At 38.7% G+C, this 24,841-nt stretch overlaps 1 protein-coding gene and 1 long non-coding RNA gene across 5 annotated transcripts in view; one reads left to right on the top strand and one right to left on the bottom strand.

Moving 5' to 3' along the window:
• The window catches only part of LOC125782228 (kinesin light chain 1-like), a 99,665-nt gene that overhangs the window by 54,143 nt on the left and 20,681 nt on the right, over positions 1–24,841 (bottom strand). For all 4 annotated transcript variants that reach the window (XM_049465679.1, XM_049465681.1, XM_049465680.1 and 1 more), the window contains exon 7: positions 24,302–24,403. In XM_049465679.1, coding sequence (XP_049321636.1) covers positions 24,302–24,403 — 102 coding nt within the window. The remainder of the gene's footprint in view (positions 1–24,301; positions 24,404–24,841) is intronic.
• Positions 1–24,841, top strand: part of LOC125782231 (uncharacterized) — a 140,916-nt gene that overhangs the window by 51,053 nt on the left and 65,022 nt on the right. The window lies entirely within an intron of this gene.

A 24,841-nucleotide genomic window follows, 5' to 3' on the forward strand; every position in this document is an offset into this window, starting at 1 on the left:
GTTCATTCTCAGCTAATTTAGAGGTAATCTGACAAAGACTTTAGGAGCAGTTTAAATGAGTTTGTGAAAAAAAGTGTAAAAAAATTACAAAATCCAATATGGCCGACTTCCTGTTGGGCGGAGCTAATACAAACCAATTGCAAATATGTGCAGAGTCATAGTATCTACGCTCCTACCAAAATTTGAGAAGATTAGACAAATTGTGACACATCCACAGCTAATTTATTAAACGAATGAATTAGGGGGCGCTATAGAGTCCGCTAGCTACACATGAAAAAAATTATCACAATATTTGTAAAGTGTTTTTAGATCTTATGGAATCTGACAATTTTCAAGAGTTTTTGAGCATTTCCGTAATGTCAAATATGCATTGAAACCTAGGTGGCGCTATAGAGCCAATGAAATATGTATATATGAAATTTAAATTTTTAATCAAAGGACCGCTTAAATCAAGCAGGCCTGTAAAGTTTCGTGAGTGTTCAACCTGTTTAACCTCCTCAAACACCTACTAACACCAGAATGTATTTACTTCCTATTTTAATGGGGTATCTCAATCAATTCAACTGTCCGCCATTTCGTCCTCGTTTAAGATATCGACTATTCCTTCGCAATTTATCATCAAGGATGGTAGTAGTTTATTGCTGACAAATATCAAGAGTATTCAACAAATTCCCTAGGAGGAGTTCGACAAAGTATGCAAAAAATGTGTGTAAAATGCACGTTTTTCAAAATGGCCGACTTCCTGTTGGGCGGAGTCAATCATATCAACACTGAAAACGTGTGTAATGATGTCTTTTATGTTTTTGCCAAGTTTCATGAATTTCCAAGCAGCTGTATTCTGACCATGCTAATGTTTCTATTTGGTTTAGTGTTGTGTCTGTATTAAATCAACTGCCCGCCATTACGTCATCGTTTCAGCTATCGACTATTCCTTCGCAATTTAGCACCACGTATGTCTGGAGACTATCCACAGACAATTTAGTTGTAATCTGACAAAGACTCTAGGAGGAGTTCGAATGAGTTCGTGAAAAATGTATAAAAATTTAACATTTTTCAAAATGGCCGACTTCCTGTTGGGCGGAGCTCATACATGCCAATGGGTATTATGTGTGGCATCGTAATATCTATGTTTCTACCAAAAATCTTGAACATTGGGGAAAATTTGAGACAGCTACCGCTAATTTATTAGCCTAAACCAAATAGGGGGCGCTGTAGAGTCATTTAGCTCCACATTAGAAAAACGATTACATTTCTCGAAATCATTTAAAGGCATTATTGGGTCTGCTCATTTAGAAGAGGCTAAGAGCTTTCTATAAATGTCATATAAAATAGGTGGCGCTAGAGAGCTGATAAATTATGAATATGAAAAATTCCAATTTTACATCAAAGTACAGCCTATGCCCAATATGCCTGTGAAATTTTATGAGTTTTCGAACATCGTAACCCACCCAAAACACCACGGGAAACTTTTTATTTTGCGACTTCCTGCCAAAATGGCCGACTTCCTGTTAGGCGGAGTCAAATAAATCTAAGTGATTCTTGATCGGTATAATGAGGTCAATGAGCGTACCAAAGTTGGTGCACATTGGACAAACTTTATCCCGGCCACTAGCAACGTTTGGGGGCGCTATAGAGCTCCTGATCAACGCCCAAGCCCAGGAACTGTGAAATTTCAAATTTTTCACCGGCTTTGATGTCTGTGCCAAAATTCAAGAGTTTTTGAGTATCAGAAAGGCCTCAAAAATGGGCGCGAAGTTTAAAAATAAAAATAATAATAATAATAATAATAAACGGACCAAAAACAATAGGGCTTTGCACCTCCGGTGCAGGCTTCGCCTGCGCCTTCGGTGCTCGGGCCCTAATAATAAACGGACCAAAAACAATAGGGCTTTGCACCTCCGGTGCAGGCTTCGCCTGCGCCTTCGGTGCTCGGGCCCTAATAATAACGAGTTGTCCCCCTGTCACAGGGGGACGTAGGGCCCTCGCACAACAGCGCAAATCGTACCGGGCCAAACCGAGAAACCGGTAAAAGTAATTTTAAGGTCTTATTGAGTGTGCCAATTTTCAAGAGTTTTCTATCCTGTTAAACATGTGAAATATCCATTTAAAATACAGGTGGCGCTATTGCGCTGTTAAAATACATGTATTTGAAATTCTAATTCTACATCAAACAACAGCCTCAGATAAGCAGGCCGGTCAAATTTTGTGAGTTTTTCTCTGTTATAACCTCCTCAAAACACCTGGCATTACCTAGGTTTTGACCTCCTGTTTTGATGTGGCATCTCACAAATTCAACCATCTGCCATTTCGTCCTCGTTTGAGATATCGACTATTCCTTCACAATTTATCATCAGATATGTTTAATGTTTATTTTTACCAAATACCAAGAGAATTCAAGAAAATTTCTAGGAGTAGTTTGACAATATACACAACAAATGTATGTAAAATTCAGATATTTCAAAATGGCCGACTTCCTGTTGGGCGGAGTCAGTCCTACCAATACTGAAAACGTGTCTAATGATGTCTCTTGTGTTTTTGCCAAGTTTCATGAATTTTTAATCATCTGTGTTCTGACTGTGTCATGGTTTCACTTTGGTTTAGTGTTGCGTCTCTAGTCAATCAATTGCCCGCCATTACGTCACCGTTTTAGCGATCAATTATTCCTTTGGCAATTTTCATCAACTGTGTCTGATGTTCATTCTCAGCTAATTTAGAGATAATCTGACAAAGACTTTAGGAGCAGTTTAAATGAGTTTGTTAAAAATTTGTAAAAATTACACAAATTTCAAAATGGCCGACTTCCTGTTGGGCGGAGCTAATACAAACCAATTGCAAATATGTGCAAAGTCATAGTATCTACGCTCCTACCAAAATTTGAGAAGATTAGACAAATTTTGACACATCCAAAGCTAATTTATTAACCGTACGAATTAGGGGGCGCTGTAGAGTCCGCTAGCTACACATGAAAAAATTATCACAATATTTGTAAAGTGTTTTTTAGATCTTATGGAATCTGACAATTTTCAAGAGTTTTTGAGCATTTCCGTAATGTCAAATATGCATTGAAACCTAGGTGGCGCTATAGAGCCAATGAAATATGTATATATGAAATTTCAATTTTTAATCAAAGTACTGCTTAAATCAAGCAGGCCTGAAAAGTTTTGTGAGTGTTCAACCTGTTTAACCTCCTCAAACACCTACTAACACCAGAATGTATTTACTTCCTATTTTAATGGGGTATCTCAAGCAATTCAACTGTCCGCCATTTCGTCCTCGTTTAAGATATTGACTATTCCTTCGCAATTTATCATCAAGGATGGTAGTAGTTTATTGTTGACAAATATCAAGAGTATTCAACAAATTCCCTAGGAGGAGTTCGACAAAGTATGCTAAAAATGTGTGTAAAATGCACGTTTTTCAAAATGGCCGACTTCCTGTTGGGCGGAGTCAATCATATCAACACTGAAAATGTGTGTAATGATGTCTTTTATATTTTTGCCAAGTTTCATGAATTTCCAAGCAGCTGTATTCTGACCATGCTAATGTTTCTATTTGGTTTAGTGTTGTGTCTCCATTAAATCAATTGCCCGCCATTACGTCATCGTTTCAGCTATCGACTATTCCTTCGCAATTTAGCACCACGTATGTCTGGAGACTATCCACAGACCATTTAGTTGTAATCTGACAAAGACTCTAGGAGGAGTTCGAATTAGTTCGTGAAAAATGTGTAAAAATTTAACATTTTTCAAAATGGCCGACTTCCTGTTGGGCGGAGCTAATACATGCCAATGGGCATTATGTGTGGCATCGTAATATCTATTTTTCTACCAAAAATCTTGAACATTGGGGAAAATTTGAGACAGCTACCGCTAATTTATTAGCCTAAACCAAATAGGGGGCGCTGTAGAGTCATTTAGCTCCACATTAGAAAAACGATTACATTTCTCGAAATCATTTAAAGGCATTATTGGGTCTGCTTATTTAGAAGAGGCTAAGAGCTTTCTATAAATGTCATATAAAATAGGTGGCGCTAGAGAGCTGATAAATTATGAATATGAAAAATTCCAATTTTACATCAAAGTACAGCCTATGCCCAATATGCTTGTGAAATTTTATGAGTTTTCGAACATCGTAACCCACCCAAAACACCACGGGAAACTTTTTATTTTGCGATTTCCTGCCAAAATGGCAGACTTCCTGTTAGGCGGAGTCAAATAAATCCAAGTGATTCTTGATCGGTATAATGAGGTCAATGAGCGTACCAAAGTTGGTGCACATTGGACAAACTTTATCCCGGCCACTAGCAACGTTTGGGGGCGCTATAGAGCTCCTGATCAACGCCCAAGCCCAGGAACTGTGAAATTTCAAAATTTTCACCGGCTTTGATGTCTGTGCCAAAATTCAAGAGTTTTCGAGTATCAGAAAGGCCTCAAAAATGGGCGCGAACTTTAAAAATAAAAATAATAATAATAATAATAATAATAATAATAATAATAAACGGACCAAAAACAATAGGGCTTTGCACCTCCGGTGCAGGCTTCGCCTGCGCCTTCGGTGCTCGGGCCCTAATAATAAACGGACCAAAAACAATAGGGCTTTGCACCTCCGGTGCAGGCTTCGCCTGCGCCTTCGGTGCTCGGGCCCTAATAATAATAATAATAAACGGACCAAAAACAATAGGGCTTTGCACCTCCGGTGCAGGCTTCGCCTGCGCCTTCGGTGCTCGGGCCCTAATAATAACGAGTTGTCCCCCTGTCACAGGGGGACGTAGGGCCCTCGCACAACAGTGCAAATCGTACCGGGCCAAACCGAGAAACCGGTAGAAGTAATTTTAAGGTCTTATTGAGTGTGCCAATTTTCAAGAGTTTTCTATCCTGTTAAACACGTGAAATATCCATTTAAAATACAGGTGGCGCTTTAGCACTGTTAAAATACATGTATTTGAAATTCTAATTCTACATCAAAGAACAGCCTTAGATAAGCAGGCCGGTCAAATTTTGTGAGTTTTTCTCCGTTATAACCTCCTCAAAACACCTGGCATTACCTAGGTTTTGACCTCCTGTTTTGATGTGGCATCTCACAAATTCAACCATCTGCCATTTCGTCCTCGTTTGAGATATCTACTATTCCTTCACAATTTATCATCAGATATGTTCAATGTTTAATTTTACCAAATACCAAGAGAATTCAACAAATTTGCTAGGAGTAGTTTGACAATGTACACAAAAAATGTGTGTAAAATGCAGATATTTCAAAATGGCCGACTTCCTGTTGGGCGGAGTCAGTCCTACCAATGCTGAAAATGTGTGTAATGATGTCTTTTGTGTTTTTGCCAAGTTTCATGAATTTTCAAAAATCTGTTTTCTGACCGTGTCATGGTTTCACTTTGGTTTAGTGTTGCGTCTCTAGTGAATCAATTGCTCGCCATTGGGTCACCGTTTTACCGATCAACTAATCCTTTGGCAGTTATCATCAAATATGTCTGTTGTTCATTTACAGCGAAATAAGAGGTAATCTGACAAAGACTTTAGGAGCAGTTTAAATGAGTTTGTGAAAAATGTGTAAAAATATTACAAATTCCAATATGGCAGACTTCCTGTTGGGCGGAGCTAATACAAGCCAATTGCAAATATGTGCAGGGTCATACTATCTACACTCCTACCAAAATTTGAGAAGATTAGACAAATTTTGACACATCCACAGCTAATTTATTAAATGAACAAATTAGGGGGCGCTGTAGAGTCCGCTAGCTATACATGAAAAAATTGTCACAATATTTGTAAAGTGTTTTTAGGTCTTATGCAATCTGTCAATTTTCAAGAGGTTTTGAGCATTCCCGTAATGTCAAATATGCATTGAAACCTAGGTGGCGCTATAGAGCCAATGAAATACGTATATATGAAATTTTAATTTCAGATCAAACTACTGCTTAAATCAAGCAGGCCTGTAAATTTTTGAGAGTTTTTAACCTTTTTAACCTCCTCAAACCCCTACTAACACCAGAATGTATTCACTTCCTGTTTTAATGGGGCATCTCAAGCAATTCAACTGTCCACCATTTCGTCCTCGTTTAAGATATCGACTATTCCTTCGCAATTTATCATTAGGTGTGTTAGTAGTTTATTACTGACAAATATCAAGAGTATTCAACAAATTCCCTAGGAGGAGTTCGACAAAGTATGCAAAAAATGTGTGTAAAATGCACATATTTCAAAATGGCCGACTTCCTGTTGGGCGGAGTCAATCATTCCAATACTAAAAACGTGTCTTATGATGTCTCTTGTGTTTTTGCCAAGTTTCATGAATTTTCAATAATCTGTTTTCTGACCATGTCATGGTTTCACTTTGGTTTAGTGTTGCGTCTCTAGTGACTCAATTGCTCGCCATTGGGTCACCGTTTTTCCGATCAACTAATCCTTTGGCAATTATCATCAAATATGTCTGTTGTTCATTTACAGCGAAATAAGAGGTAATCTGACAAAGACTTTAGGAGCAGTTTAAATTAGTTTGTGAAAAATTTGTAAAAATATTACAAATTCCAATATGGCCGACTTCCTGTTGGGCGGAGCTAATACAAGCCAATTGCAAATATGTGCAGGGTCATACTATCTACGATCCGACCAAAATTTGAGAAGATTAGACAAATTTTGACACATCCACAGCTAATTTATTAAACAAACAAATTAGGGGGCGCTGTAGAGTCTGCTAGCTATACATGAAAAAATTGTCAAAATATTTGTAAAGTGTTTTTAGGTCTTATGCAATCTGTCAATTTTCAAGAGGTTTTGAGCATTCCCGTAATGTCAAATATGCATTGAAACCTAGGTGGCGCTATAGAGCCAATGAAATACGTATACAAGAAATTTTAATTTCAGATGAAAGTACTGCTTAATTCAAGCAGGCCTGTAAATTTTCGAGAGTTTTCAACCTTTTTAACCTCCTCAAACACCTACTAACACCAGAATGTATTCACTTCCTGTTTTAATGGGGCATCTCAAGCAGTTCAACTGTCCGCCATTTCGTCCTCGTTTAAGATATCGACTATTCCTTCGCAATTTATCATCACGGATGGTAGTAGTTTTTTGCTGACAAATATCAAGAGTATTCAACAAATTCCCTAGGAGGAGTTCGACAAAGTATGCAAAAAATGTGTGTAAAATGCACATATTTCAAAATGGCCGACTTCCTGTTGGGCGGAGTCAATCATTCCAATACTAAAAACGTGTCTTATGATGTCTCTTGTGTTTTTACCAAGTTTCATGATTTTTCAATCATCTGTTTTATGACCGTGTCATGGTTTCACTTTGGTCTAGTGTTGCGTCTCCATTAAATTAATTGTCCGCCATTACGTCATCGTTTCAGCTATCGACTATTCCTTCGCAATTTATCACCATGTATGTCTGGAGCCTATCCACACCAAATTTAGAGGTAATATGACAAAGACTCTATGAGGAGTTTGAATGAGTTCGTGAAAAATGTGTAAAAATTCCACAAATTTCAAAATGGCCGACTTCCTGTTGGGCAGAGCTAGTACAAGCCAATGGGTAATATGTGCGGGATGATAGTTTCTATGTTGTTGCCAAAAATCGAGAATATTGGAGAAATTTTGAGACAGCTACAGCTAATTTAATGGCCTAAACAAAATAGGGGGCGCTGTAGAGTCCTCTAGCTACACATGAGAAAAACGACAAAATATTCCTAAATCATTTCAAAGACTTATTGAATCTGCCAATTATCAAGAGGCTGAGAGCTTTTCATAAATATGATATAAAATAGGTGGCGCTAGAGAGCTGATGAAAGACGAATTTACGAAATTCCAACTTACGGTCAAAGTATGGCCTAAGCCAAATACCTCTGTAAAGTTTTAGGAGTTTTTAAACATCCTAACCCCTCCGAAACCCAGCGGGAAACTTTTTATTTTGCAACTTCCTGTCAAAATGGCCGACTTCCTGTTGGGCGGAGTCAAATAAAACCTAGTGATTCTTGTTGTTTATGAGGAGGTCAATGAGCGTACCAAAGTTGGTGCACGTTGGACAAACTTCATCCCGGCCACTGCCGACGTTTGGGGGCGCTATAGAGCTCCTGAACAACGCCAAAGTCCAGCCTCTATGGAACTTTAAAATTTTCGCCGAGCTTGAGGTCTGTGCCAAAATGCGTGAGTTTTCGAGTATCGGAAATGCCTCAAAAATGGACGCAAAGAGGCAGAATAATAATAACGAGTTGTCCCCCTGTCACAGGGGGACGTAGGGCCCTCGCACAACAGCGCAAATCGTACCGGGCCAAACCGAGAAACCGGTAAAAGTAATTTTAAGGTCTTATTGAGTGTGCCAATTTTCAAGAGTTTTCTATCCTGTTAAATATGTGAAATATCCATTTAAAATACAGGTGGCGCTATAGCGCTGTTAAAATACATGTATTTGAAATTCTAATTCTACATCAAACAACAGCCTTAGATAAGCAGGCCGGTAAATTTTGTGAGTTTTTCTCCGTTATAACCTCCTCAAAACACCTGGCATTACCTAGGTTTTCACCTCCTGTTTTGATGTGGGATCTCAAAAATTCAACCATCTGCCATTTCGTCCTCGTTTGAGATATCGACTATTCCTTCACAATTTATCATCAGATATGTTCAATGTTTATTTTTACCAAATACCAAGAGAATTCATCAAATTTGCTAGGAGTAGTTTGACAATGTACACAAAAAATGTGTGTAAAATGCAGATATTTCAAAATGGCCGACTTCCTGTTGGGCGGAGTCAGTCCTACCAATGCTGAAAATGTGTGTAATGATGTCTTTTGTGTTTTTGCCAAGTTTCATGAATTTTCAATAATCTGTTTTCTGACCATGTCATGGTTTCACTTTGGTTTAGTGTTGCGTCTCTAGTGACTCAATTGCTCGCCATTGGGTCACCGTTTTACCGATCAACTAATCCTTTGGCAATTATCATCAAATATGTCTGTTGTTCATTTACAGCGAAATAAGAGGTAATCTGACAAAGACTTTAGGAGCAGTTTAAATTAGTTTGTGAAAAATTTTTAAAAATATTACAAATTCCAATATGGCCGACTTCCGGTTGGGCGGAGCTAATACAAGCCAATTGCAAATATGTGCAGGTTCATACAATATATACGATCCTACCAAAATTTGAGAAGATTAGACAAATTTTGACACATCCACAGCTAATTTATTAAACAAACGAATTAGGGGGCGCTGTAGAGTCTGCTAGCTATAAATGAAAAAATTGTCAAAATATTTGTAAAGTGTTTTTAGGTCTTATGCAATCTGTCAATTTTCAAGAGGTTTTGAGCATTCCCGTAATGTCAAATATGCATTGAAACCTAGGTGGCGCTATAGAGCCAATGAAATACGTATACAAGAAATTTTAATTTCAGATGAAAGTACTGCTTAATTCAAGCAGGCCTGTAAATTTTCGAGAGTTTTCAACCTTTTTAACCTCCTCAAACACCTACTAACACCAGAATGTATTCACTTCCTGTTTTAAAGGGGCATCTCAAGCAATTCAACTGTCCGCCATTTCGTCCTCGTTTAAGATATCGACTATTCCTTCGCAATTTACAATCACGTATGTTAGCAGTTTATTACAGACAAATATCAAGAGTATTCAACAAATTCCCTAGGAGGAGTTCGACAAAGTATGCAAAAAATGTGTGTAAAACACACTTTTTTCAAAATGGCCGACTTCCTGTTGGGCGGAGTCAGTCTTACCAATACTAAAAACGTGTCTCATGATGTCTCTTGTGTTTTTTTGCCAAGTTTCATGAATTTTCAATCATCTGTGTTATGACCGTGTCATGGTTTCACTTTTGTTTAGTGTTGCGTCTCCATTAAATTAATTGTCCACCATTACGTCATTGTTTCAGCTATCGACTATTCCTTCGCAATTTATCACCATGTATGTCTGGAGCCTATCCACACCAAATTTAGAGGTAATATGACAAAGACTCTATGAGGAGTTTGAATGAGTTCGTGAAAAATGTGTAAAAATTCCACAAATTTCAAAATGGCCGACTTCCTGTTGGGCGGAGCTAGTACAAGCCAAAGGGTAATATGTGCGGGATGATAGTTTCTATGTTGTTGCCAAAAATCGAGAATATTGGAGAAATTTTGAGACAGCTACAGCTAATTTAATGGCCTAAACTAAATAGGGGGCGCTGTAGAGTCCTCTAGCTACACATGAGAAAAACGACAAAATATTCCTAAATCATTTCAATGACTTATTGAATCTGCCAACTATCAAGAGGCTGAGAGCTTTTCATAAATATGATATAAAATAGGTGGCGCTAGAGAGCTGTTGAAAGACGAATTTACGAAATTACAACTTACGGTCAAAGTATGGCCTAAGCCAAATAGCTCTGTAAAATTTTAGGAGTTTTCAAACATCCTAACCCCTCCGAAACCCAGCGGGAAACTTTTTATTTTGCAACTTCCTGTCAAAATGGCCGACTTCCTGTTGGGCGGAGTCAAATAAAACCTAGTGATTGTTGTTGTTTATGAGGAGGTCAATGAGCGTATCAAAGTTGGTGCACGTTGGACAAACTTCATCCCGGCCACTGCCGACGTTTGGGGGCGCTATAGAGCTCCTGAACAACGCCAAAGTCCAGCCTCTATGGAACTTTAAAATTTTCGCCGACCTTGAGGCCTGTGCCAAAATGCGTGAGTTTTCGAGTATCGGAAATGCCTCAAAAATGGACGCAAAGAGGCAGAATAATAATAATAATAATAATAATAATAAACGGACCAAAAACAATAGGGCTTTGCACCTCCGGTGCAGGCTTCGCCTGCGCCTTCGGTGCTCGGGCCCTAATAACGAGTTGTCCCCCTGTCACAGGGGGACGTAGGGCCCTCGCACAACAGCGCAAATCGTACCGGGCCAAACCGAGAAACCGGTAAAAGTAATTTTGAGGTCTTATTGAGTGTGCCAATTTTCAAGAGTTTTCTATCCTGTTAAACATGTGAAATATCCATTTAAAATACAGGTGGCGCTATGGCGCTGATAAAATACATGTATTTGAAATTCTAATTCTACATCAAACAACAGCCTTAGATAAGCAGGCCGGTCAAATTTTGTGAGTTTTTCTCCGTTATAACCTCCTCAAAACACCTGTCATTACCTAGGTTTTCACTTCCTGTTTTGATGTGGGATCTCAAAAATTCAACCATCTGCCATTTCGTCCTCGTTTGAGATATCAACTATTCCTTCACAATTTATCATCAGATATGTTCAATGTTTATTTTTACCAAATACCAAGAGAATTCATCAAATTTGCTAGGAGTAGTTTGACAATGTACAAAAAAATGTGTGTAAAATGCAGATATTTCAAAATGTCCGACTTCCTGTTGGGCGGAGTCAGTCCTACCAATGCTGAAAATGTGTGTAATGATGTCTTTTGTGTTTTTGCCAAGTTTCATGAATTTTCAATAATCTGTTTTCTGACCATGTCATGGTTTCACTTTGGTTTAGTGTTGCGTCTCTAGTGACTCAATTGCTCGCCGTTGGGTCACCGTTTTACCGATCAACTAATCCTTTGGCAGTTATCATCAAGTATGTCTGTTGTTCATTTACAGCGAAACAAGAGGTAATCTGACAAAGACTTTAGGAGCAGTTTAAATTAGTTTGTGAAAAATTTGTAAAAATATTACAAATTCCAATATGGCCGACTTCCTGTTGGGCGGAGCTAATACAAGCCAATTGCAAATATGTGCAGGGTCATACTATCTACGATCCTACCAAAAGTTGAGAAGATTAGACAAATTTTGACACATCCACAGCTAATTTATTAAACGAACCAATTAGGGGGCGCTGTAGAGTCCGCTAGCTATACATGAAAAAATTGTCAAAATATTTGTAAAGTGTTTTTAGGTCTTATGCAATCTGTCAATTTTCAAGAGGTTTTGAGCATTCCCGTAATGTCAAATATGCATTGAAACCTAGGTGGCGCTATAGAGCCAATGAAATACGTATATACGAAATTTTAATTTCAGATCAAAGTACTGCTTAAATCAAGCAGGCCTGTAAATTTTTGAGAGTTTTTAACCTTTTTAACCTCCTCAAACACCTACTAACACCAGAATGTATTCACTTCCTGTTTTAACGGGGCATCTCAAGCAATTCAACTGTCCGCCATTTCGTCCTCGTTTAAGATATCGACTATTCCTTCGCAATTTATCATCAGGTGTGTTAGTAGTTTATTACTGACAAATATCAAGAGTATTCAACAAATTCCCTAGGAGGAGTTCGACAAAGTATGCAAAAAATGTGTGTAAAATGCACATATTTCAAAATGGCCGACTTCCTGTTGGGCGGAGTCAATCATTCCAATACTAAAAACGTGTCTTATGATGTCTCTTGTGTTTTTACCAAGTTTCATGATTTTTCAATAATCTGTTTTATGACTGTGTCATGGTTTCACTTTGGTCTAGTGTTGCGTCTCCATTAAATTAATTGTCCGCCATTACGTCATCGTTTCAGCTATCGACTATTCCTTCGCAATTTATCACCATGTATGTCTGGAGCCTATCCATACAAAATTTTGAGGTAATATGACAAAGACTCTAGGAGGAGTTTGAATGAGTTCGTGAAAAATGTGTAAAAATTCCACAAATTTCAAAATGGCCGACTTCCTGTTGGGCGGAGCTAGTACAAGCCAGAGGGTAATATGTGCGGGATGATAGTTTCTATGTTGTTGCCAAAAATCGAGAATATTGGAGAAATTTTGAGACAGCTACAGCTAATTTAATGGCCTAAACAAAATAGGGGGCGCTGTAGAGTCCTCTAGCTACACATGAGAAAAACGACAAAATATTCCTAAATCATTTCAAAGACTTATTGAATCTGCCAATTATCAAGAGGCTGAGAGCTTTTCATAAATATGATATAAACTAGGTGGCGCTAGAGAGCTGATGAAAGACGAATTTACGAAATTCCAACTTACGGTCAAAGTATGGCCTAAGCCAAATAGCTCTGTAAAATTTTAGGAGTTTTCAAACATCCTAACCCCTCCGAAACCCAGCGGGAAACTTTTTATTTTGCAACTTCCTGTCAAAATGGCCGACTTCCTGTTGGGCGGAGTCAAATAAAACCTAGTGATTCTTGTTGTTTATGAGGAGGTCAATGAGCGTACCAAAGTTGGTGCACGTTGGACAAACTTCATCCCGGCCACTGCCGACGTTTGGGGGCGCTATAGAGCTCTTGAACAACGCCAAAGTCCAGCCTCTATGGAACTTTAAAATTTTCGACGAGCTTGAGGTCTGTGCCAAAATGCGTGAGTTTTCGAGTATCGGAAATGCCTCAAAAATGGACGCAAAGAGGCAGAATAATAATAATAATAATAAACGGACCAAAAACAATAGGGCTTTGCACCTCCGGTGCAGGCTTCGCCTGCGCCTTCGGTGCTCGGGCCCTAATAATAATAAACGGACCAAAAACAATAGGGCTTTGCACCTCCGGTGCAGGCTGCGCCTGCGCCTTCGGTGCTCGGGCCCTAATAAACATTCCAAAAACAATAGGGCTTTGCACCTCCGGTGCAGGCTTCGCCTGCGCCTTCGGTGCTCGGTCCCTAATAAGGAGTTGTCCCCCTGTCACAGGGGGACGTAGGGCCCTCGCACAACAGCGCAAATCGTACCGGGCCAAACCGAGAAACCGGTGAAAGTAATTTTGAGGTCTCATTGAGTGTGCCAATTTTCAAGAGTTTTCTATTCTGCCAAAAATGTCAAATATTCATTTAAAATATAGGTGGCGCTATAGAGCTGTGAAAACACATGTATTTGAATTTTTAATTCTAGATCAAAGAAACGCCTCAGATAAGCAGGCCGGTCAAATTTTGTGAGTTTTCCTCAGTTATAACCTCCTCAAAACACCTTGCATTACCTAGGTGTCAACTTCCTGTTTTGAGGTGGCATCTCAAAAATTCAACCGTCCGTCATTTCGTCCTCGTTTAAGATATCGACTATTCCTTCACAATTTGTCATCAGATATGTTCATTGTTTATTTTTACCAAATACCAAGAGAATTCAACAAAATTTCTAGGAGTAGTTTGACAACATACGCAAAAAATGTATGTAAAATGCAGATATTTCAAAATGGCAGACTTCCTGTTGGGCGGAGTCAGTCCTACCAATACTGAAAACGTGTGTAATGATTTCTCTTGTGTTTTTGCCAAGTTTCATGAATTTTCAATCATCTGTGTTCTGACCGTGTCATGGTTTCATTTTGGTTTAGTGTTGCGTCTCTAGTCAATCAATTGCCCGCCATTACGTCACTGTTTTAGCGATCAACTAATCCTTTGGCAATTTTCATCAAATATGTCTGTTGTTCATTTACAGTGAAATAAGAGGTAATCTGACAAAGACTTTAGGAGCAGTTTAAATGAGTTTGTGAAAAAAGTGTAAAAATCTTACAAATTCCAATATGGCCGACTTCCTGTTGGGCGGAGCTAATACAAGCCAATTGCAAATATGTGCAGGGTCACAGTATCTACATTCCTACCAAAATTGGAGAACATTAGACCAATTTTGACACATCCAGAGCTAATTTATTAACTGAACAAATTAGGGGGCGCTGTAGAGTCAGCTAGCTACACATGAAAAAATTATCACAATATTTGTAATGTGTTTTTAGGTCCTATGCAATCTGACAATTTTCAAGAGCTTTTGATTATTCCCGTAATGTCAAATATTCATTGAAACCTAGATGGCGCTATAGAGCCAATGAAATGCGTATATATGAAATTTCAATTTCAGACCAAAGGACCACGTAAAACAAGCAGGCCTGTAAAGTTTTGTGAGTTTTCAACCTTTTTAACCTCCTCAAACACCTACTAACACCAGAATGTATTCACTTCCTGTTTTAACGGGGCATCTCAAGCAGTTCAACTGTCCGCCATTTCGTCCTCGTTTAAGATATCGACTATTCCTTCGCAATTTATCATCACGGATGGTAGTAGTTTTTTGCTGACAAATATCAAGAGTATTCAACAAATTCCCTAGGAGGAGTTCGACAAAGTATGCAAAAAATGTGTGTAAAATGCACATATTTCAAAATGGCCGACTTCCTGTTGGGCGGAGTCAATCATTCCAATACTAAAAACGTGTCTTATGATGTCTCTTGTGTTTTTACCAAGTTTCATGATTTTTCAATCATCTGTTTTATGACCGTGTCATGGTTTCACTTTGGTCTAGTGTTGCGTCTCCATTAAATTAATTGTCCGCCATTACGTCTTCGTTTCAGCTATCGACTATTCCTTCACAATTTATCACCATGTATGTCTGGAGCCTATCCACACCAAATTTAGAGGTAATATGACAAAGACTCTAGGAGGAGTTTGAATGAGTTCGTGAAAAATGTGTAAAAATTCCACAAATTTCAAAATGGCCGACTTCCTGTTGGGCAGAGCTAGTACAAGCCAATGGGTAATATGTGCGGGATGATAGTTTCTATGTTGTTGCCAAAAATCGAGAATATTGGAGAAATTTTGAGACAGCTACAGCTAATTTAATGGCCTAAACAAAATAGGGGGCGCTGTAGAGTCCTCTAGCTACACATGAGAAAAACGACAAAATATTCCTAAATCATTTCAAAGACTTATTGAATCTGCCAATTATCAAGAGGCTGAGAGCTTTTCATAAATATGATATAAAATAGGTGGCGCTAGAGAGCTGATGAAAGACGAATTTACGAAATTCCAACTTACGGTCAAAGTATGGCCTAAGCCAAATAGCTCTGTAAAATTTTAGGAGTTTTCAAACATCCTAACCCCTCCGAAACCCAGCGGGAAACTTTTTATTTTGCAACTTCCTGTCAAAATGGCCGACTTCCTGTTGGGCGGAGTCAAATAAAACCTAGTGATTCTTGTTGTTTATGAGGAGGTCAATGAGCGTACCAAAGTTGGTGCATGTTGGACAAACTTCATCCCGGCCACTGCCGACGTTTGGGGGCGCTATAGAGCTCCTGAACAACGCCAAAGTCCAGCCTCTATGGAACTTTAAAATTTTCGCCGAGCTTGAGGACTGTGCCAAAATGCGTGAGTTTTCGAGTATCGGAAATGCCTCAAAAATGGACGCAAAGAGGCAGAATAATAATAATAATAATAACGAGTTGTCCCCCTGTCACAGGGGGACGTAGGGCCCTCGCACAACAGCGCAAATCGTACCGGGCCAAACCGAGAAACCGGTAGAAGTAATTTTAAGGTCTTATTGAGTGTGCCATTTTTCAAGAGTTTTCTATCCTGTTAAACACGTGAAATATTCATTTAAAATACAGGTGGCGCTTTAGCGCTCTTAAAGTACATGTATTTGAAATTCTAATTCTACATCAAAGAACAGCCTTAGATAAGCAGGCCGGTCAAATTTTGTGAGTTTTTCTCCGTTATAACCTCCTCAAAACACCTGGCATTACCTAGGTTTTGACCTCCTGTTTTGATGTGGCATTTCACAAATTCAACCATCTGCCATTTCGTCCTCGTTAGAGATATCGACTATTCCTTCACAATTTATCATCAGATATGTTCAATGTTTATTTTTACCAAATACCAAGAGAATTCAACAAATTTGCTAGGAGTAGTTTGACAATGTACACAAAAAATGTGTGTAAAATGCAGATATTTCAAAATGGCCGACTTCCTGTTGGGCAGAGTCAGTCCTACCAATGCTGAAAATGTGTGTAATGATGTCTTTTGTGTTTTTGCCAAGTTTCATGAATTTTCAAAAATCTGTTTTCTGACCGTGTCATGGTTTCACTTTGGTTTAGTGTTGCGTCTCTAGTGAATCAATTGCTCGCCATTGGGTCACCGTTTTACCGATCAACTAATCCTTTGGCAATTTTCATCAAATATGTCTGTTGTTCATTTACAGCGAAATAAGAGGTAATCTGACAAAGACTTTAGGAGCAGTTTAAATGAGTTTGTGAAAAATGTGTAAAAATATTACAAATTCCAATATGGCCGACTTCCTGTTGGGCGGAGCTAATACAAGCCAATTGCAAATATGTGCAGGGTCATACTATCTACACTCCTACCAAAATTTGAGAAGATTAGACAAATTTTGACACATCCACAGCTAATTTAAAAAATGAACAAATTAGGGGGCGCTGTAGAGTCCGCTAGCTATACATGAACAAATTGTCAAAATATTTGTAAAGTGTATTTAGGTCTAATGCAATCTGTCAATTTTCAAGAGGTTTTGAGCATTCCCGTAATGTCAAATATGCATTGAAACCTAGGTGGCGCTATAGAGCCAATGAAATACATATATATGAAATTTTAATTTCAGATCAAACTACTGCTTAAATCAAGCAGGCCTGTAAATTTTCGAGAGTTTTCAACCTTTTTAACCTCCTCAAACACCTACTAACACCAGAATGTATTCACTTCCTGTTTTAACGGGGCATCTCAAGCAATTCAACTGTCCGCCATTTCGTCCTCGTTTAAGATATCGACTATTCCTTCGCAATTTACAATCAAGTATGTTAGCAGTTTATTACAGACAAATATCAAGAGTATTCAACAAATTCCCTAGGAGGAGTTCGACAAAGTATGCAAAAAATGTGTGTAAAACACACTTTTTTCAAAATGGCCGACTTCCTGTTGGGCGGAGTCAGTCTTACCAATACTAAAAACGTGTCTTATGATGTCTCTTGTGTTTTTGCCAAGTTTCATGAATTTTCAATCATCTGTTTTATGACCGTGTCATGGTTTCACTTTTGTTTAGTGTTGCTTCTCCATTAAATTAATTGCCTGCCATTACGTCATCATTTCAGCTATCGACTATTCCTTCGCAATTTATCACCACGTATGTCTGGAGCCTACCCATGCCCAATTTAGAGATAATCTGACAAAGACTCTAGGAGGAGTTTGAATGAGTTCGTGAAAAATGTGTAAATATTCCACAAATTTCAAAATGGCCGACTTCCTGTTGGGCGGAGCTAATACCAGCCGATGGGTAATATGTGCGGGACGATACTCTCTATGTTGTTGCCAAAAATCGAGAATATTGGAGAAATTTTGAGACAGCTACAGCTAATTTAATGGCCTAAATAAAATAGGGGGCGCTGTAGAGTCATCTAGCTACACATGAGAAAAACGACAAAATATTTCTAAATCATTTCAAAGACTTATTGAATCTGCCAATTATCAAGAGGCTGAGAGCTTTTTATAAATGTGATATAAAATAGGTGGCGCTAGAGAGCTGATGAAACACGAATTTACGAAATTCCAACTGAAGGTCAAAGTTTGGCCTAAGCTAAATAGCTCTGTAAAATTTTAGGAGTTTTCAAACATCTTAACCCCTCCGAAACCCAGCGGGAAACTTTTTATTTTGCAACTTCCTGTCAAAATGGCCGACTTCCTGTTGGGCGGAGTCAAATAAATCAAATTGATCCTTGTTCTTTATGAGGAGGTCAATGAGCGTACCAAAGTTGGTGTACATTGGACAAACTTCATCCCAGCCACTGCCTACGTTTGAGGGCGCTATAGAGCTCCTGAACCACGCTTAAGTCCAGCCTCTATGGAACTTTAAAATTTTCGCCGAGCTTGAGGTCTGTGCCAAAATGCGTGAGTTTTCGAGTATCGGAAATGCCTCAAAAATGGACGCAAAGAGGCAGAATAATAATAATAATAATAATAATAATAATAATAATAATAATAAACGGACCAAAAACAATAGGGCTTTGCACCTCCGGTGCAGGCTTCGCCTGCGCCTTCGGTGCTCGGGCCCTAATAAACGGACCAAAAACAATAGGGCTTTGCACCTCCGGTGCAGGCTTCGCCTGCGCCTTCGGTGCTCTGGCCCTAATAATAACGAGTTGTCCCCCTGTCACAGGGGGACGTAGGGCCCTCGCACACCAGCGCAAATCGTACCGGGCCAAACCGAGAAACCGGTGAAAGTAATTTTGAGGTCTCATTGAGTGTGCCAATTTTCAAGAGTTTTCTATTCTGCCAAAAATGTCAAATATTCATTTAAAATATAGGTGGCGCTATAGAGCTGTGAAAACACATGTATTTGAATTTTTAATTCTAGATCAAAGAACCGCCTCAGATAAGCAGGCCAGTCAAATTTTGTGAGTTTTCCTCAGTTATAACCTCCTCAAAACACCTTGCATTACCTAGGTGTCAACTTCCTGTTTTGAGGTGGCATCTCAAAAATTCAACCGTCCGTCATTTCGTCCTCGTTTAAGATATCGACTATTCCTTCACAATTTGTCATCAGATATGTTCAGTGTTTATTTTTACCAAATACCAAGAGAATTCAACAAAATTTCTAGGAGTAGTTTGACAACATACGCAAAAAATGTATGTAAAATGCAGATATTTCAAAATGGCAGACTTCCTGTTGGGCGGAGTCAGTCCTACCAATACTGAAAACGTGTGTAATGATGTCTCTTGTGTTTTTGCCAAGTTTCATGAATTTTCAATCATCTGTGTTCTGACCATGTCATGGTTTCACTTTGGTTTAGTGTTGCGTCTCTAGTCAATCAATTGCCCGCCATTACGTCACTGTTTTAGCGATCAACTAATCCTTTGGCAGTTTTCATCAAATATGTCTGTTATTCATTTACAGTGAAATAAGAGGTAATCTGACAAAGACTTTAGGAGCAGTTTAAATGAGTTTGTGAAAAATTTGTAAAAATATTACAAATTCCAATATGGCCGACTTCCTGTTGGGCGGAGCTAATACAAGCCAATTGCAAATATGTGCAGGGTCACAGTATCTACATTCCTACCAAAATTGGAGAACATTAGACCAATTTTTACACATCCAGAGCTAATTTATTAACTGAACAAATTAGGGGGCGCTGTAGAGTCCGCTAGCTACACATGAAAAAATTATCACAATATTTGTAAAGTGATTTTAGGTCTTATGCAATCTGTCAATTTTCAAGAGGTTTTGAGCATTCCCGTAATGTCAAATATGCATTGAAACCTAGGTGGCGCTATAGAGCCAATGAAATACGTATACAAGAAATTTTAATTTCAGATGAAAGTACTGCTTAATTCAAGCAGGCCTGTAAATTTTCGAGAGTTTTCAACCTTTTTAATCTCCTCAAACACCTACTAACACCAGAATGTATTCACTTCCTGTTTTAAAGGCGCATCTCAAGCAGTTCAACTGTCCGCCATTTCGTCCTCGTTTAAGATATCGACTATTCCTTCGCAATTTATCATCAGGTGTGTTAGTAGTTTATTACTGACAAATATCAAGAGTATTCAACAAATTCCCTAGGAGGAGTTCGACAAAGTATGCAAAAAATGTGTGTAAAATGCACATATTTCAAAATGGCCGACTTCCTGTTGGGCGGAGTCAATCATTCCAATACTAAAAACGTGTCTTATGATGTCTCTTGTGTTTTTACCAAGTTTCATGATTTTTCAATCATCTGTTTTATGACCGTGTCATGGTTTCACTTTGGTCTAGTGTTGCGTCTCCATTAAATTAATTGTCCGCCATTACGTCATCGTTTCAGCTATCGACTATTCCTTCGCAATTTATCACCATGTATGTCTGGAGCCTATCCATACCAAATTTAGAGGTAATATGACAAAGACTCTAGGAGGAGTTTGAATGAGTTCGTGAAAAATGTGTAAAAATTCCACAAATTTCAAAATGGCAGACTTCCTGTTGGGCGGAGCTAATACCAGCCAATGGGTAATATGTGCGGGATGATACTTTCTATGTTGTTGCCAAAAATCGAGAATATTGGAGAAATTTTGAGACAGCTACAGCTAATTTAATGGCCTAAATAAAATAGGGGGCGCTGTAGAGTCATCTAGCTACACATGAGAAAAACGACAAAATATTTCTAAATCATTTCAAAGACTTATTGAATCTGCCAATTATCAAGAGGCTGAGAGCTTTTTATAAATGTGATATAAAATAGGTGGCGCTAGAGAGCTGATGAAACACGAATTTACGAAATTCCAACTTAAGGTCAAAGTTTGGCCTAAGCCAAATAGCTCTGTAAAATTTTAGGAGATTTCAAACATCTTAACCCCTCCGAAACCCAGCGGGAAACTTTTTATTTCGCAACTTCCTGTCAAAATGGCCGACTTCCTGTTGGGCGGAGTCAAATAAAACCAAGTGATTCTTGTTGTTTATGAGGAGGTAAATGAGTGTACCAAAGTTGGTGCACGTTGGACAAACTTCATCTCGGCCAATGCCGATGTTTGGTGGCGCTATAGAGCTCCTGAACCACGCCAAAGTCCAGCCTCTATGGAACTTTACAATTTTCGCCGAGTTTGAGGCCTGTGCCAAAATGCGTGAGTTTTCGAGTATCGGAAATGCCTCAAAAATGGACGCAAAGAGGCAGAATAATAATAATAATAATAATAATAATAATAATAATAATAATAATAATAAACGGACCAAAAACAATAGGGCTTTGCACCTCCGGTGCAGGCTTCGCCTGCGCCTTCGGTGCTCGGGCCCTAATAATAAACGGACCAAAAACAATAGGGCTTTGCACCTCCGGTGCAGGCTTCGCCTGCGCCTTCGGTGCTCGGGCCCTAATAAAATCTAAAACTTTTCTAGGTCTTATATAGTGCAAACAATAAGTGCATAACCATAACCAGTCATATTAAGACTATGGTTTGTGTTTTTTTCTCCTAAATCTCTTGTAATTTAACTATTCATAACCATAACCAGTCATATTAAGACTATGCTTGAAGTGAAACAGAGACAGAACATGTTTTTAAATACAGTACAGAGCTAAGGGATTAGTACAGCTGTCTATGAAACAGTCACGTGTAGGATTTACTTACAGTATTTATATATGGTTTGTGTCTTGTTGGTCACTCTGTTACCGTTTATTGTTTCCACTGGAGCCAAAATGCAGCCAGACATACAACTTAAAAGTAGCAGAAGCATCTTCTATACAAATACCTGAATTTTCCTCTTCTGCTGAGAGCTGCTCTCACTGCTCAGCCATCATACTCTATCACTATTGCTACTGGGTTGCCAGATCCCTCTAAAAAAGTCCACGCTAAACTGTTTTTTCCCCCCCGAAAGACAGATTTAAGCTTGACAAGAAATATCGTCAACAATAATTAGTTAAGACAATTAGTTGAGATAATGTGTCGTAAGTATGGTTAATTTTGAGTGTTACCATTTCTACAGGTATTTTGCTTCCAAAATATATTTTTAGACATCCTGACACATCTCACATCCCTGAAATGTTTGTTATTCAAAGTGTCTAAATTCGGGAATACTACACTTCAGTATAATTAAAACAGCTTCAGTATATTTATTTTATTTTATTTATGATTTTTATGTTTTTTAATGTTTCTATTCATTATTTTTGTTTAAAAAGGCAAATATGAATCAAACATTAAAACATATTATTCTAATAATTACTGTGAATAAAAATTGTAAACAGCACATACAATGACATACCAAATGTCATGGGACAGAACAAGTGACCCATGACTTTTGCCATGTCCTATTAAAGCTAAAGAACACTGCACTGATCTGTAGGATATATGTGTGTGGAAACCCCTGCATTGAATGTGGATGTGATTTATAATTTCTGAGTTTCTTGGCTACTTTATAAAGACAATTCTATCCAGATACCACCACTTATGATCATTACCACCTACCTCACTGTTCACTGTGGGTGGTAACACTAGCCTTCTATGCTGTATCCCTGATACACACGTCACAGTGTGGATTGAGGAATGTTAAATACCTCCAAACTGCAAACACTCCAATTGACTTGTGTTCATTCTCTCTTACTTCAGAATTTTCGATATTTCTAAATAATATGACCTAAAACATTATACGATTTTCACACAAGTCTTAGGGTTGTTGTCTTCCTGCATGATCCACTTTCTCTTTTGAGATTCAGTTGATGAACAGAAGTTCCAAGTGTTCTCTGATAAAGTTCAAAATTCATTGTTCCATCAATAAAGGCAAGCCTTGCTGTCCCAAATGCACCAAAACAGCCCCAAACTATGATACTTCCACCACCATGATTCAAAGATGGGATAAGGTTCTTTTGCTGGAATACTGTGTTTTCCTTTCTCTTCTCATTTAAGCCAAATTCTCATCTGTCCACAAAAGCTTTCTTCCAATAGCCTTCTGGCATGTCCACGTGATCTTTAGAAAACTGCAGAAGAGCAGCATTGTTCTTGTTAGAGAGAACACCATTAGTGGTGGACTTAACATGGGAAAAAGGCCTTCAGTTGCTTTAAAGTTACCCTGGGGTTCTTTCTGACCTCGCCAACTACTGCATGCCTTGCTGTTGCAGTGATCTTTGTTGGATGACCACTCCTGGGGAGGGTAACTGTAACAGTCTGTCTGACTGTAAATACGTGAATTTGTTTACAGATGGTTTTGGATTTCTAGCTTGATGAGCATCAACAGCTCAGAAATCTCCTTTGATACACTTCCAACAAACATGTCTTATGAAAAGCATACTTTGATAAATCTCTGTTTTTTAAATAAATGTAAATTTCTTCAAACTAACTGCTAATCCTAAGGGTTCACGTAGAGGTTTTGCCACTCACAAATGTAATATTGGACAATGTTTTCCTCCATTAATAAATGAATAAGTATAATAGTTTGTCTAATTTTGAAAATTAGGTTCTTTTTATCTACTCTAACCCTGTATTCACACCAGAACACGACGAATCGCATGTGATTTGTAGCTTGTGGGCGTGTCAAGCTCAACGTGCGCGTGTATCATGGTCCAGCCTCAGACAAGAAAAAAGGCACAAAAAAGGAATTGCTTGGCCACTTTATTCTAAAGCTATAACTCCCAAACTTGCTGGACTCTTGGCCCCTTCTGTGATTTAACTGCGCTGGAAACGCAGCCGTTCCCGCAGATCGACGTGGGTCCACCCCATTCAACAGAATGAACAAGGAAAAAAATAGAAATTCAGAGAGCAAAAGCTTGAGGACATCGGACCGCCTTGTATGTGATAGGTCCAAAGAAAAGCTAGAAGCCAATCGGGTTAAATCGGGTTTCAGCTCCGTGTCGCTTGTCGCCTCTCGCGTCGACAAATCGCGCCCTGCCATAGGAAATGAATGGCCGCCGGTCGCTTTGTTGCTTTACAGTGTGAACGCAGGGTTAAGACTGGGACGTTTTAGGTCCTATTTAGGCAAAAATATAGAAAATTATGAAGTGTTATATGGTACTATTTCACACCTTATACAGGTGTAGGCTTTCCCAGGTCAGGCCTTAAGATTGACACTACTATCTCATGGTTAAAAGCTGCATGCAGCATTTTATCTATAAAAAGGGCTAAATACACATGCTGTGTAAATCTCTGAAAATGAAAAGTGTCAGCCTACCTTCTCCCTCAGTTCCAGAGCTCTCTTACACAGTGGCTCAGCCTCGATATACTTCCCTCTCTTCCCATAAAGCACCGCCAGGTTATTCAGTGTGGCTGCTACCTGTAATAAACCCAGAACAAACAACACTGTTATTACTGCAGCTGTAGAGAGCTGAATTACAACTGGTCACTAATGTCAGATAACCTCCCATACAAGAAGCTTAGGTCCATCATTCTGTGCAGTAGTGCTGTGAGATATGAGGATAAATATCGTGGGGAGGATAGAAAAGTGTCTATCGTGCTGCTTACCTTCTATGTCTCTATCTTTTCTACAGTAATTTCATCAATTATTCATGTTAATATATAAAGTAGGCTATGATAAAATGTACTGGAGTTAGGGTTGGGTTTCTATCATGGTTTTCTATTTTTGGTGAAGATCTTGGACTGATTTTATGTGGTACACGGCGCTCTGTTGTGTATTTTTACATTTTAATTATTTCACTAGAACCGTCACGCTGCCGCTGCTCCTTCTGTTCTATAGGTGCTGCGTCTCATAGCG

This window comes from Astyanax mexicanus, chromosome 16 (assembly GCF_023375975.1).
Source record: "Astyanax mexicanus isolate ESR-SI-001 chromosome 16, AstMex3_surface, whole genome shotgun sequence".
Lineage (NCBI taxonomy): Eukaryota > Metazoa > Chordata > Actinopteri > Characiformes > Acestrorhamphidae > Astyanax > Astyanax mexicanus.